At 42.1% G+C, this 15,857-nt stretch overlaps 1 protein-coding gene across 2 annotated transcripts; it reads left to right on the forward strand.

Moving 5' to 3' along the window:
• The first annotated feature begins 4,449 nt into the window (after positions 1–4,449).
• GLT8D2 (glycosyltransferase 8 domain containing 2) lies at positions 4,450–15,829 on the forward strand. Of its 2 annotated transcripts, none has more exons than XM_083401295.1 (10): positions 4,450–4,851; positions 8,421–8,463; positions 9,352–9,450; positions 10,132–10,300; positions 10,873–10,990; positions 12,002–12,086; positions 12,803–12,915; positions 13,516–13,682; positions 14,388–14,500; positions 15,287–15,829. In XM_083401295.1, the coding sequence occupies exons 2-10, from the start codon at positions 8,445–8,447 to the stop codon at positions 15,457–15,459; spliced, it is 1,056 nt and encodes a 351-aa protein (XP_083257421.1). In that variant the 5' UTR covers positions 4,450–4,851; positions 8,421–8,444; the 3' UTR covers positions 15,460–15,829. The 2 variants fall into 2 exon arrangements, with proteins under 2 accessions (XP_083257421.1, XP_083257422.1); XM_083401296.1 differs by lacking the exon at positions 4,450–4,851 and adding an exon at positions 6,484–6,575.
• The last annotated feature ends 28 nt before the right edge of the window (positions 15,830–15,857 follow it).

The following is a 15,857-nucleotide window of genomic DNA, read 5'->3' on the forward strand; positions in this document are numbered from 1 at the left end:
GGGGGGGTGGAGGCCCGCTCGAGGAAATAAATAATTATGATTGAGAATGTTGAGGATTCAGTGTTAATACGAAAGAGTTATATTATGTCTGATATAATATTGCAAGTTGCATCAGTAGCAGCAATATACTGTATATCGGTTTTGTTAACGCGGGTGATTTTTTGGTCACTCTCGATTAGAACCGCATTTAATTAATGCTATTATAGCGCGTTAAGAGTACGTTGGTATGTTTAATTATTTAATTTTCTGCTTCAAATGTAAACTCTTACGAAATTGCAGGTTATTTCCATTCTTTTATATGAAAAGTTTGTTATCTTGATTCCTTAATTAAATCAAATGAGCAAATTAATTCAGTTAAACGAGCAAATTAAATGAATTTGGATATGCAATCGATATTTAAAAATAAATTTAAGAAACCACAGAAAGAGGGCAGAAGGAAGGCAGACTTTGAAATGTTAAATTGATTGTAAAACTAATGAAATGTATAAACTTGAATAAAAACTTTTTTAAAAAGAGTACGTTAGCATGAAGAAAAAAGATTTATAACTGTAATGCTTCATTTTCATTCGTGTTATTATCATTGTTATGAATTTGTTGTCGATAATAATAACCACTTATTTGTGCACAGTTTTATCTGTTGCACCAAGATAACCTTTAGGGTTATCACATTTCTTGGGGGGGGGCACGATACCCCAACCTCAAGGCCCTTACTCATTTAATTACCTCTCCCTCTCAAAGGGACCAATGTGATTTTTAAAAACTTTAAAAGCTCTTAACCCTTGCTTTTGAAATGAGGTAAAACTAATGTGCTAAAGCTCAGTCTCAGCATCTGCTGCCACTGTCAGCGCCCAACTCTGGAATATTGGTCATTGGTTGTTTTTTATGGTTTTACAGTGATACTGTTTTTAACTGTGCTGCTATTTCATTTGTGTTGTAGGCCAGCCTGGATGCTTTATGAACAGAAGAGGGGTCATAAATAAATAGTCATGGAGAACTGTTGAAAATGCCCCTGAGCAAGTGCAGAGTGCAATTTTCCTTATCACACGAGGAGCTGTGGGAAATGCTGTTTCTAGATAGAGTACATATGTCTTTTTTTCCAAGGAATTAAAGATTGAAGAAAACGTAGCCTGGTTTGTCTGGAGATAAGATGTGCTCTCTAGAATCTGATAACTTGTCCTCAGTGCTTGCTTGCCTAGGGCAACAGCTGCCTCACATGTGCTGCACCGACTGACAGGGCAATCAGTCAGATGAGCTGGCAGGAAGTAATACAATGGAGAGAGAGAGATACTTGGGACTTTGATCTGCATTGCCTGCACAATGACAGCTGGCATCAGATGTGTGCACTCTTGCCCAATGCATTATATAAAATTATGCCAATCACTTCCATATGCCTTTTTATGAAGGGGCAGATATCCGTGTTGCAGCAAAGTGCCAACACACATTCACAGCACACTATGCTAACAGCCTGTGTGTACACATACTTTGCTATAATGCAGCCACTACTGCATATATTACTTTAGGGAACATGCATGTGCTATGACGTTTCAGACAGCACCTTCATTTAACAGCAAACAGTTTTGCATTCAGTTTTTTCCGTTGCTGTGGGGACCAAACTGACTGTAGGAAACTGCATGGGAGGGTTAACCACCGTTTATAAATTTGTATTCATTAAAATATTTTAATCCTGCCTTCAGCATAACATGCTGGGACAAGTGCATCTCAACTTTAAGCTTTGAAAAGGACAGATGGGGGGGGGGGGGACAGGAGAGATTCCAAAGGCAGTGTGTTCCAAAGTCTGGGTGCTATCACTGAAAAGGCCTTCCCTTGTGCTCCCATCACTGCACCTCTGACGGGTAACAAAGACCATGACCTTGTGCAAGGATCTCAGTGTGCTGTTGTTGTTGTTTACATTGGGAAGGTCCTTTGATATCCTGACTCCAAGCCACCTGGGGCTTTAAAGGTATAGTAAGGTACCTTGAATTGATCTTGGAAACAAACAGGGAGTCACTGTAAACCCTAGCTAATGCACTCTGAACACTTTTAAGGGCAGGCCTGTGTAGAGAAAATTGTAATTAATCTAGATGTGAACAAGGCACATATATTTATTCCTGGAATTCAGAGCAATATTATTAGAATCACAAGTGGAAACCTACCCCCATCATGGAAGCTAGGAAGCCATTTGAGTGGTTTATGGAGGAGAGTCTTTATCACAATTCCTTCCCTTTCTCTCTGACTTCGATGGCAGCCATCCTTTACTTATTTTTGGTCTTTGACCACAGTCCTCCTTCCAGGAGCTAATGCATGCTTTGGGCTGATCCTTTTTCCCACCAGAAGCATCTGTCAGGTCTTATCTGTTCACTTTCAGAAGGGTGGACATAAAGAGCTGTTTGTTAGGGCATATGTTGTTATGTTTAAAGCTAATTGATCCTGCACTGGCACTGGCAAGCAGCAAGGAGAGCTTTGTGTGGCCTGGTAACATGTTAGATCACGTTGGTTCAATGAAGATGTGGAAAACATGCCTATGCCCGTTTCCTTTCAGCTGAGCTCTTTCTACCAGGGGAATAATAACCCAAAGTGAGCGAGAGAGACTTCCACCCAGCTCCCTACCATTAGGCAGAGTCTGGTTGCTGGGAGACAGTGCCAACATCTTCCTGGCTTTCCCCCTCTGTGTTCCCACTACATATGTTAACCATGGCCTGGCCTGTATACCACCTGTTGGAATGGGGGGAGGGATTTATTCAATTCACATCTAAAGCCACACTTACCAAATTTGCACTTTCTGAACCAGTCTGAGAACCAAAGCATACGGTAACTACCGTATCCTCCAAAACTGACACTTACCCAGCTTTTTGTTGCAGTTCTCCAACCAACCAATGTTTTTAAAAATGCATATATTAGGTGAAAGTGTGTAAAAATGAAAATAACACCCAAAATGCATTATATTGGGGAAAATAGCTTGTAAAAATGTGTACATTGGTCAAAACAGCATACAAAAATGTGTTTATTAGGAGAAATCCACACTGAATTGCTGAAGAATTTTCTTTAGGTTTTTTAAAAAAGGAAATCCACAACTCACTGTAAAAATGTAGAGAACATAATTTAAGACTGGAAAAATTAGAAGCTGTGAGAAGTTAAATTGACATTTCCATTCCTATCTGTAAATGGTGTGCCATCTTGTTCTTTGCCTGAGGTAGCACCAGCCTGGCCCTGGCTCCAACCACTGGTGCATCCTATCTGAATCTTCACAGGTTTTGTCTGCAGCGCACTATTCGCTGTGCCCCAAAAATTAACTATGCTCTGCCTTCTTCCTTCATTCTGTTATGTACAGCTGTTTGTTCATTTTGGAATATTTATAAACATTGCAAAATACCATCGCGATCTACAACAATAAAAAAATTAAGCAAGTAAAAATAAATGAATAAAACAGTTCCCAACAAAAAAAATCTGTGTAAGTTCATAATGGGAAACATTTTTCTTTAAAGTTTATTAATTTTTATCTAAGGCACTTAATCATTAACATTTCTAAGCAGTATACGTAAAAATAACCATACAGAGAATAAAACAACAAAAAATAATAATAAAACCCAAACAGTACCTTAAAATAAAAATAAGTCTTTGTCATGAACCTGAAGTTCACCAAGGAGGGTGCCTGTCTATCTCTGGTGGGAAGGACTTCCATAGGCTTGGGCCCATAATGCTGTTAGCCCTTGAGAAATTATGTACAGTGCTGGTGCCTGCTTAACTTCAATGGGGCGTGTATTCTACAAGAAGAAGAAGAGTTTGGATTTGATATCCCGTTTATCACTACCCTAAGGAGTCTCAAAGCGGCTAACAAAGCCTTCCTCCCCCACAACAAACACTCTGTGAGGTGAGTGGGGCTGAGAGACTTCAAAGAAGTGAGACTAGCCCAAGGTCACCCAGCAGCTGCATGTGGAGGAGCGGAGACACGAACCCAGTTCACCAGATTACGAGACTACCGCTCTTAACCACTACACCACACTGGCACAAGGCAGGCCCCACTTCACTTAAGGGTCTAGTCTGAGCTATTTATGAACATATATGCTGTACATTGAATGAAATACCCATCTCCCCATACGTGGTTCCCCACCACCCCAAGAACACCCATGTAGGCTGGGTGCACACTCAAAGCACATTCTTTCCCTCAAAGAATTCTGGGCACAGTAGTTTGTTAAGGGTTGCTGGGAACTGCAGCTACAGTGGGTGAACTATAATGCCCAGAATTCTTTGAGTGAAAGAATGTGCTTTGGATATGCTTTAAAGGTATAGATTATTATTTCATAAACAATAAGTACAGTTCCCTGGCCTTCAGCTGAGCTTCCTTCTAACTGGTAAAATGCTGCCTGTTCACGACAACCAAAGCTCAGCATTAAGCGCAACTGTAATCTGAGCTCAGGACTGCTGCTGAAGTTTCTTCTTTTCCACTCTCTGGAATTTTCTGTCCGATGAGGATCAACCAAGAGTGGGAGGAGGAAAGTCCGCCACTTCTGGAGCTGCATCGTTCAGCACATCTGGAAGCAGTTTATGTGGCTCACTCCACATAAACTCCAGCAGGGCAAGGTCTGGATTCTGGGTAGCTACGTAGCAGCAAAGGAAGGGAAGAAAAAGCAGTCCCAAGTCAATTTTGAAAGACACTTCTCCATCAAAGTACTTTTGCAGGAACTGCAGAGCACCTTCAAGACTCTCGGCTGCAGGATTTCAACGGCAATCCCATGAAAGGGGAAGTTCTGGAGTGAATGTTTACGGCACTGGACCATCCAGCTACCTAGGGAACTTGCCTTGCAGTTATTTCTTTCTGGAGAAAATTCCCTATTGCCGAGCTGCCTTTGAAAGGTAAAACATTTTATTCTGCAGGAAATTATGGCAGTCACCATTTCTGTTTCTGCTCCCTCGCTGCACTCTCTAGTTTTGTCATACTATCTTGCAATTGTGTCTGGAGATTGTCAATATTCAGTAACCATTTCCCAAGTGTTCCAGTAAATGTATTAAAAGCAATGAGCTGACATGATCTAATTTTCCAAAAATGAAAACTCCTCCCCCCCCCCCATATTAAACAAATAGCGCTGTGTTTTTTACTATGGGTCTCCTAAAGTTCAGATCCTAGATTTTAGAATCTGGTGCAAGTTACACAGATTAAGGTTGTTTTGTGCGAAAACACTTGTAGCTTCAATGACTGCAGATGGTTTGGGACACCAGCGATGTTTTATTTACTTACAGTAATTATTGAGTAGAATTTCCATGCCTGAAAATGGAAAATGCATGTTTCTTGCGTGCCAAAAGAGAGGTTTCAGATATATGATATTTTCTTGGATCAAAATGAGTTAGTTCTTTGTGCGTGTTACTGAAACCTGGTTGTATATGCAGTTCTGAGAGCACTGTTCGGCAGGGGATCTCTCCACACGGGGATTTGTTTATTCTTGTGGTGTGCAAACCCTCCCAAATTCTATCCTTTCTTTTTGAACAACCCCCATGGGAATTACCTCATATCTCTCTCTCTCTCTCTCTCTCTCTCTCTCTCTCTCTCTCTGTGTGTGTGTGTGTGTGACAAAGAGAGAAAGAGTGTCAGGAAAAAAATAGAATTTACGAAAATAGAACAATATAAAATATTTAAAATCCAGATAAAGCTAACATATATTGTTTTTGTATTTACTAAAACAACTAAAAAAATTAAGCATTATTGATTAAATTAAAAGTAGGAGATACATGTTGGAATGAATTTATGCCTTTAAAACTAAGAATCACCACAATTGTCTGAAATGGATTCCAGATATTTTGGGGTAAAGCTGGAGGCCTTCACTGCAAAAGCAAATGCTACCTTCTAAGTTGTGAACTGATAAGTTCCTTGTAACAGAAAGCTTATTTTTTCCTTCTGCAATATTTCAGGAAAAAAATCTCTACAGATTTGGGCAACATGTTATTACAGTATTGATGAATCACCATAAGAGACAATATCATCTTATTATAGAAAATCAAATATAGGATCATAAAAAAAACTTTTCAAATGAGAATTATAAAAAAAAATATCATAATTTTATGGCTAGAGCTGTGGCAAGTAATGCCATCTTTGAGTAATTTTTTATTTCCTTTAAATGGTGGCTGAATCTGATGCTGGTTAAATAGCTGAAATCAATGTAAACACAGACCCAAGCAATTATTTCCAAGCACAGTTATTCCAAAGCACCTACTCTGTAGATAAGACACAAAGCTGAGATTCACAACTACAGGCCTCTATAAGCATCGATGGCATTATTCAGCCTTGTGAAGGCCTTTAATGATCCCCCCATGTTTTTCTCCTTTATAGAACTTAGTCAAAGTGAATGGTTGCTAGAGGCAAAGGAAAGAGTTTAAAGAATTAAATGGAACTATGTGGGGGTCCGGCCTTAGGGAAGTTGTTCTCTGGGGAGTTGTTCTCTGGGGGACTTTTGCCTTTGTTATGAGGAAAAAAACTGCTCCTTTTCCCTTGTGAGGTACCCAAAATCCCATCCTTTTGTAAGTTCTCTATCGGTAGGAGAAAGTAACAGAGACCAACCAGAGAATATTGAGAAGCAAAGCAGCTGGTAAGCCCGATCTTTATTAAAGCTGTTGAAACAGGGTGCTCCCCCATACACACACAGGAGTGGGGGAGGGACCCCAAGCCATGCGCGCAAGCCTTTGTATATACATTTTAAATTGCCCGCCCTGGAGTCCAAGACCACCCCCCCAGAAACATCATACATACATCACAGAAGGGGTGTGGCCCAAGACACCCCCCCCCCATAATACATCAGAGAAGGGGCGGAAATCTGGGTGTGTTGTTTCTTCCTGTCTGCCAGGTTACCTGATTGGATAACCTGGGCATCGTGGCCACTCTTTTGTTGTGATAGCTACTCAATTCCTGAATCCAGGTCACAGGTCCACACCCTATTCCTATCTTAAATATGCCCTTAAGACAGATTTGTGAAAATGGGGAGATTTCCCATATACTTCAACCTTGCAGAGAAATATTTGAGGTAATTTTGGGAGAGAGAAAATGGTTTCAGGACTTTTCTGTGAGTTTCAGACATGTGGTTTACATACATACATACATGCTTGGTACATTTATGAACATCTATTAGACATCACCTTGCCGACAAAGGTCCATATAGTTAAAGCTATGGTTTTCCCAGTAGTAATGTATGGAAGTAAGAGCTGGACCATAAAGAAGGCTGATCACCAAAGAATGTATGCTTTTGAATTATGGTGCTGGAGGAGACTCTTGAGAGTCCCATGGACTGCAAGAAGATCAAACCTATCCGTTCTTAAGGAAATCAGCCCTGAGTGCTCACTGGAAGGACAGATCTTGAAGCTGAGGCTCCAATACTTTGGCCACCTCATGAGAAGAGAAGACTCCCTGGAAAAGACCCTGATGTTGGGAAAGATGGAGGGCACAAGGAGAAGGGGACAACAGAAGACGAGATGGTTGGACAGTGTTCTTGAAGCTACCAGCATGAGTTTGACCAAACTGCAGGAGCCTGGCGTGCTCTGGTCCATGAAGTCACGAAGAGTCGGACACAACTAAACGACTAAACAACAACAACAAAAATTATATATACCGGTATATAAAAGACCTTAAAATTCTTATAACACCTTATAGGAGTGACGGTTTCTCTCTCCCACCTCCTGGGCCTCAGATATGTTAATCCAGTGTGCCATTGCAGTCCTCAAGCTATATGTCTAGATATATGACAGATATAGGGGTTACCTGGCTGTGCATAACTATCAAAAGAAAGGTGGCTGGTTCTCAGAATCCCCACTCAAAGTTGTAGCTCCCCTTATGGTACAGTTCTCAGACTCAGGCTGAGACTAACATAAGCTCAAGTTTTGCTGTATACAGAGACAATATAGAAATTGGTTCAAGTGTAGATATATCAAGTCAAAACAAATGCATGTATCACTCTCACAGTTCAGGTATATATAGTCAGGCCATAAGCTGGACCATTCTGCCCTTTATATTAAGGGATATAACAGAGGAACAAGAAGATTGTGCAGGTGAGGGTAATGGATTCAACCCATATAGAGTAACCTTGCATGAATGGGAAGAAAGCAGATGTGGTAGGTATTGCACCACAATGAGGGGTCAGAAAGATGTTCATGTCTTTCCTACATCTTCTCAAAAAGGACCACTTCACATTTGTGGCTCTGTTTTGAAGAATAAGACCAAGTTATGTTATTTTCTTTCTTTTTAATGGCAGAGGGATAAATGCATTGAGTTTGCTCCTGGAATTCACCTCTACCTCTGCTGGGTAGATTTAAGATGCTTTCCATTCAAGTCAAAGGCAAAACCTAACATTATTGGGGTTTCAACCAGTAACATTTAGTACATACTAAATGTGGATTATTTTTGCCTTCTCATCTTTGTCTCCTGTTTCTTCTTTCGACCACAGATTGAGACCAAAAGAAAGGACCGTATGGCTCTCTTACGAAAAAGTAAGACACCTTTGGGGTGGGGAGTTGATTTAAATAATTAGATCCCTGGTTTGGAACTGAAGTCTGTAGATGAGTCCCTGCTAGTGGTAGGTGGGGTGAAAAGTTTTTGAATATCTGCAGCATTGTCCGTAGATGGTTGCAGAGGTTGGCAGCAAGGCAACAGTGAGCAACATCCAGTGTTCAGTATCAGGATCTGCGACAGCACACTGAGGGAGCTTAGACCTTCCCCTTTCCACCTTATGCTGCTGCTTCCAAGTGGGATGATGAGTCAGCCTAGTAGCAGGAGAAGCAAGGGAAGGAGGTCAGAAGTGGCCATCTGCTGGTCTGAGAATCAGCTGCTGCCACCCTATCCTGGTTGACTCTTCACGCTAATCAATAGCAGCAGATTACCAGGCCAGCCGCCTTGCCATGCTCCAAATTGGTGGCAGTCAAAACTGGCTGGTGAGGAAGAAGATAGCCAGCAGCAGCACTGGCAAGTCTGGGGGTCCGGATGCTCAGGGGCCCCAGGCCCGGCAGGTGGAGGAGCCAGGAGCCAGCAGAGCAAGGTGGCTGCTGGGGTGCTGCTGTGGCCTGTTATGGCTGTCACTCTATGGCTGTCCTGGGCTACTCACCCACTGCCTCTTGTCATATTGTAGTTTGCAGCGCCAACTGTCTTTGGCCAAGCAAGCTGTAGTGTGATGATACTCTTACGTTTTTATTATATGTAGGAAATCTATCAAGGTTTACTTGATGGAGTAAACCTCATCAAGACCATACTTCTGAGCAAATAAGATTGCACTGTCAAGTTGTCAGCTGAAATACACTAAAGTCCCATCAAATTCTGAGTAAACATTCTAAGGATTGTTACTGTGAATATAATATTATTAACCAGCTTCTTTTCCATTTCAGTTAATCAGATCCTACTGTTCCTTCTTGTTTTGACTCTCTGTGCTATTCTATATAATAAAGTTCACAAGATGCCATCTACCATGCTCAAGAATGATTCAGGTAGGCCCCTATAGAATTAATTTCTGTTTGTAATACAGGATAGCTCTTGGTGGCTGACAGTATTTCAGGCCTAGTTGCCATATTTCCCTTTACTGATGTTCTTACATGGGATAAGAAAGTGACTTCAGCATAGGTGTGAGCGCAGGTACAATATCAGAAGGAAATACAGCAGCCAGGAAAATCAGGTATACAAAATGTAACAAATCCAAGTGGCACATTAGGAGATAAACATGCCAATTTCATTTAGGCTGTCTTCTTGTTTGTTTGTTTGTTTGTTTGTTTGTTTGTTGATCTATTTATGCATACATACATTCTATGCCACTAAATCAATAAAAAATATATTCTCAAAGTGGTGTGCATAAAATCCATATGAGATTAAAGGTAAAATCATAAAGAAGCAAAGAACAGAACAACAGAAGGCAGGGTCATGTGGCAAGGTAACCTTGTGTAAATAAAAATGTTTTAAAGCGGCATCTCAAACTTTATACAGAAGACGCCTGCCTAATATACAAGGGCAGTGAATTCCACAAACTTAGATACTCAGATAAAACTGACTTTCAGCAACACTGTTGGGGATTGATTAGCTGACATTCTTGCATTGCAGGCAGGAAGATTAGATGCCTCTTGGGGTCCCTCCCAGCCCTAAAATTCTGTTACTCTTTTTATTGTTATTATTACCAGTTGACTTGGAGAGCCCTGAGGAAATGGAAGAAGAAATCCCTGTGGTTATATGTGCGGCTGCAGGCAGAATGGGTGCAGCGATAGCAGCAATCAGCAGCATTTACAGCAACACCGATTCCAATGTCTTGTTTTACGTAGTTGGACTAAAAAATGGCATTCCGCATATCAGGTGAAAATAATGTGATGGGGAAATACAGGGCTCAGTTCTGTGCTTAGGTTCCGGCAGCTGAAGAGCCATGTAACTTGTTGGATGCCCCACATGGGAATGGCTGAGGAAACAGAGCAGTAGGAGTCCTGCTGGGATGCTGTCTAAGCAGTCAAAAGACAATGAGCTGTTTCCTCAGCTCACGTGCTAGTATGTGACAATGCAGGGCAAAACTATGTCTAAAGCTTAGTATACTGGTGAGCCAGCTGAGCAAGGGGCGGAAGATCAAATATCTTCATCCTAGGACTTGTTGGAATTCCATATGGAAGGTCACACCAGTAAGCTGAAACGTTGGACACTTCAGGTGACTGAAGAATGTCATTTGGAACTCAGAGTTTGGGGGGGCTTAGAAATTGCCCATAATATTTTCTCCAATATTCCACCGTATTGCAGAAAAAGTACCGTGTGAAGAGAAATGGAGTGGTCAATATGACCAGGGATAAGGGGATAGAATGAGCAGCAAGGGATGCAACAAAGACACTCATTGCTTAAGGTGTTCTGTCATATATTCCTTTCTCTCTCTCTCTTGCTTCTAGAAAGTGGATTGAAAATTCCAAGCTGAAAGATATAAGGTTTAAAATTGTGGAATTCAACCCCATGGTGCTAAAAGGGAAAATGAGGCCAGATGCAGCACGGCCTGAGTTACTTCAACCTGTGAGTATACAGACGCCCGTAGAATGGGGGTCTCCAAACTTTTTGGGCCAGCATTTCAAATTTCTGTGGGTACCAGTCACAAAATGTCTGCCCTAGGGCACATAGCATAACACAAAAGGAGAGGAGTACAGTCATTGCTGCTCCCTTCCCAACCAGCTCATTGGTTGCGGTGAGAAGTTATCTGTGTTCTTCTGGTCCTGGTAGTGGAAAACTATTAGGCAGTGCTGTTGCTGCCTAATAACAGCAGGGAGGACCAGGGAAAATATACACATTCATGGTCTCTTGTACATACAGCGCATGTGCGTGCACACACTCCCTGGACACATACAAGCCACAGACACACATACATCTCTGTGTCTCTTTCACAGACTCAAGCACTTCACATATAAACAGCCACACATACATATCTGCCTCACTCTCTTCTCAAATGCATCTCTCCCACTGTGTCTTACATAGATCACACATACACAAACTGCACATGCATCTCTCTCTCTCTCTCTCTCTGTCCCCACCCCCTCTCTTTGCCCAAGTGCACACAGAGAGCATAACTGAGCACACCCTCACCCCATCCAGAAAAGCCCCTCCAATCTCCCTGCAAACAAATCAGCCTGAAATATCAAAAAGATTGACTGGGAGTGCCCTAAATCTCTGCTGCATACTGCCTTCATCAGATCACACACCTGTGCGTGATGCTGGGACAAAGAAACAATGGCTACTCCTGCTTTCTGAAAACACAAGGGCTGGTTGTTACCCAGATCTGCTTTCCCTCCACCACTGAGGATTGGAGAGTTCGTGTTTTTCAGGCAGGTTTGAGTTCAGGAAACATTATTTTTTATAACTTAAACCAGCAAAACACACAGACACACCCCTATGCATTATGTATTATTAGAATGCACTCTAGCCCCAACAGGATATTGCTTGAATGATGAATATTTTAAACTGGACATATGAAATATAATGTTGAATGTCTTATATCTTCTACTTTGCTGACTCCCTTTTTAATTTCAACAGCTAAACTTTGTGCGGTTTTACCTCCCTCTGCTTATTCATGAACATGAAAAAGTGATATATCTCGACGATGATGTGATTGTGCAAGGTAAGTTGTCCAGAAAAATAAGCCCTAGGAGGTTGAAAATCCCCACCAAAGCCTATATTCTGTAGGTCTATCATCACCAGAAATGAGATCTGGAATGGATTCCTTTGCTCAGCCCTGTTTTCAAATTTTGAAAACAGAGGTAGTAATGCTACCAGAGCCACCTTTCCCATTGCGCTTAGTGGTGCGTTGCACCAGGGCAGCAGTCTTGCAGGGGCACCCCAGCAAGTGGGAGAGCTGCACGGCTTTGCCAGTGGCCTCCCCTTTCCCTACACGCCTGCCAGCTGCGCTCCGCCAACCATAAGGCTGGTGGGTGCACAGCTTCCCTCCCAGGCCTCTGCGGGGATCGCTCTCCTCCCGAGGAGGCTTGGGAGGGAAGCTGCACTCTCCTCCTGCGGACGCTTTGGAGGGGTGCAACTTCACTCCCAAGCCTCTATGGGGATTGCTCTCCTGCAGCGGCATGGGGGAGAGTTGTGCCCCCCGATGGCTGGCAGTGCACAGCTATGCCCACCCCAACACTATCCATGGTAATTTGGGGGCGCTGGGTGGATATTTGCACTCCGGCGCCGCATCTGCTAAAGCTGGCTCTGAATGCTACACACTGAAATCCTTAGAGGGTAGCAGGTTTTTGCATTAGAAACGGGTGAGCAGTAAATACAGTTAACATGGTAATGAGTACAGACTTATGGGGCTTCTGAATAAGCCTGGCTTTTCTTTAGGTGACATCCAAGATCTGTATGACACCAAACTAGCCCGTGGGCATGCGGCAGCTTTTTCGGATGACTGTGATTTGCCTTCCACTCACGAAATTGTGAGAAGCATCGGAATGCAGGTAAGAAGTCCTTGCAGCACAAAAAAACTCACGTATTTCCCAACTCATTCCCCTGAGTTCATATTTCTTCCCACTTCTTCTTCACATTAATCTCTGGGACCTGAGGGGGACGGGCATTGGAAAAATTGGATTTCTGGTGCTGCACTGGTATGAGGGAGGCAGGCTGAGAAACCTGCAGACCTTCTGGGAGAGCTCCATAAAAAGCCTGCAAAAAATCAGAGGTGCTTGTCACAAGGTGTTAACAGCACAATGGGAATGAGCTATTTAATTTATTTTCAGGCTGCATAGCCTGTGTGACTCTTTACTACTTGCATCAAGCAATGGATTCTGCGATTATATTTTATTTTCCATGTTCACAATGTTGTCTTTCAATTCTGTTGTGACCCACCATGATATGAATCCTAATAAAATTAAAATAAATACAAGCTAATAAACTTGCCTCCCCAAGTCCCCAAACATGTCTTCTGTTCTCTTCCTCCACTACCACCCCCTGCCCTGAAAACCTGGGACATGGAATGAGCTAGTGCCACTCACAAATATAAACTTTTGAGAATATCTAGGTTAATTTATAGTAATCACATGTTTTGTTCTTCCCCCTAGAATACCTATATGGGGTTTCTGGACTACCGAAAACAAACAATCCGAGATCTTGGCATAAGTCCCAGCACATGTTCCTTTAATCCTGGTGTCATTGTTGCAAATATGACGGAATGGAAGCACCAACGAATCACAAAGCAATTAGAAAAATGGATGCAGAAAAATGTAGAGTATGTATAAACAGTGTGCGCTCTCTCTCTCTCTCATATCCTCCTTGGGTCTGGTGTGGACTAGCATACACACTGCAAATTCTCTGCTTGGTGTTCACAGGAGGCTAGCTTGGGCGTTATGCTTGCGCCAGCAATACACTCAGTGTTTGAATGGACCATTAAAGGTGATCAATGTGATAGCTTTCTCATGTGCACCCTAGGAGGATGATACTCTACATACAAGTTGTAGGCTGGATCAATTTTGATGTTGTTTTTTAAATCTCAGTATCATCACAAAAAGCCCAGTTTTCAAGTCAATGATGTAGCAGACTAAAACCACCCCAGGGTATTGTCTAAAGGCACATGAGGTCACCAGCTTCCTGAGGCTAAGCAGGTCTGGGTCTGGCCAGTGCTGGCTGTAGCAACACCTCAGGTTCCAAGATAGAAAAGAAGCAGCTTATAAATGCAAGAAAATTAAATCAGCTTCCTTTACTTCAGCACATCCTTTTGGAAGGAAGGAAGATGCTCAGAGAGCTTATCAATGATAGCCTTTATACTATCATGTAATATTCTGGACTTGCAATCTTAAATGAAAAAGAATCCTAAGCTTCAGTTACACAACTATTTCAAAAGCTCTTCTCATCTAAATAAATTGTGCTGTGCCTTGCTATTCATTGAAAAGGTATTCTAAACAGATCTTTCAATTCCCGTTGATATATTTTTCAGAGAAAATCTGTACAGCAGCACTCTTGCTGGAGGTGTGGCCACTTCTCCAATGCTCATTGTATTCCATGAGAAATATTCACATATTAATCCTTTATGGCATATCCGACATCTAGGTAAGTTTGAGACTCGAGTTGTGCAAGCTGAAACAAAAATGCAAAAGGCCTTTAAGGGTTCCTTAGAATGGTATTGTATTTGCTTCTTGCTACTGCTAACCTAGCAGTTCAAAAGCATATCAAAGTGCTTTAGATAAATAGGTACCATTCCGGCGGGAAGGTAAACGGCGTTTCTGTGTGCTGCTTTGGTTCGCCAGAAGCGGCTTAGTCATGCTGGCCACATGACCTGGAAGCTGTCTGTGGACAAACGCTGGCTCCCTCAGCCTATAGAGCGAGATGAGCGGCGCAACCCCAGAGTCGCCCGCGACTGGACCTAACTGTCAAGGGTACCTTTACCTTTACCACCACTGTATAGTTTGAAGCTGGGCAGACTGTAAGAGACAGCACATACATCAGATTTCTTCTTTGCAAATTAAATCTGTTGTTCTCCCAAGACTGTGGTGCAAATGGGGCATGGCAGGGAGATGAAATCCTGGTACACAGGTAAAGTTCCTTTATGGTGCACAGATAAAGCTTTCTGGAATTATTTAAATATAGCTATGGAGTGTGAACAAGCCATAGTTAGGTATTTACTGTAATCCTATGCCCACTAATCTGGGAGCAAGTCCTGCTGAACTCAATGGGACTTACTTCTGAGTAGACATGGATGGGATGGTGCTGCAAATGACAGGGTGTTAAGCAAGTGTTTATGATGAACTGGAGGAAAGCCGCACTATTTTGTTTAAAGAGTGAAGAGTTTTCCAGTAAGGGCTCTATAAAAATCTTACCTAATTCCCCCCCCTATAGGCTGGAGTCCAGATGCCAGGTACTCAGAGCACTTTCTTCATGAAGCCAAGTTACTTCACTGGAATGGAAGATACAAGCCTTGGGATCACCCTAGTGTTCACACTGACCTATGGGAAAAGTGGTTTGTTCCTGACCCTTCAGGAACCTTTAAATTGATTCGTCCTAATAGCTGATGCTGTCATTTACATTTTTAAAGGATCAGGATCAGTCATTTGCAGCACGCACAAGATACTTCATTCTATGCAATATTTTGCGATGCGAGTTCACCTCCTTTGTTGCATATAAAGCCGCTGCATAAGTCTGTAACTAAAAGCATGGCTCAAAATGAACAGTTCATTGGGGCCCTGATGAAACAATCACAGTTTGGGGAAGCTTCAAGTCATGCCATTAGGGCTACAAGGCTTAGGGAAAGTACTTTATAAAAACAGGGACTACATTTTAAGTCATAATCTGTAAATAAAGTTTGTTTCTTGCTGAGAGACCAAATACTGTTTCTTGCAGACTGAAACACTTTTTGAATAAAAATAAGGTTTACCTTAAGTATACATTATGAAGTCAAACTAAAACCAAA

The sequence above is a fragment of the Podarcis tiliguerta genome (genome assembly GCF_965153285.1).
Source record: "Podarcis tiliguerta genome assembly, chromosome: 10".
Classification (NCBI taxonomy): Eukaryota; Metazoa; Chordata; class Lepidosauria; order Squamata; family Lacertidae; genus Podarcis; species Podarcis tiliguerta.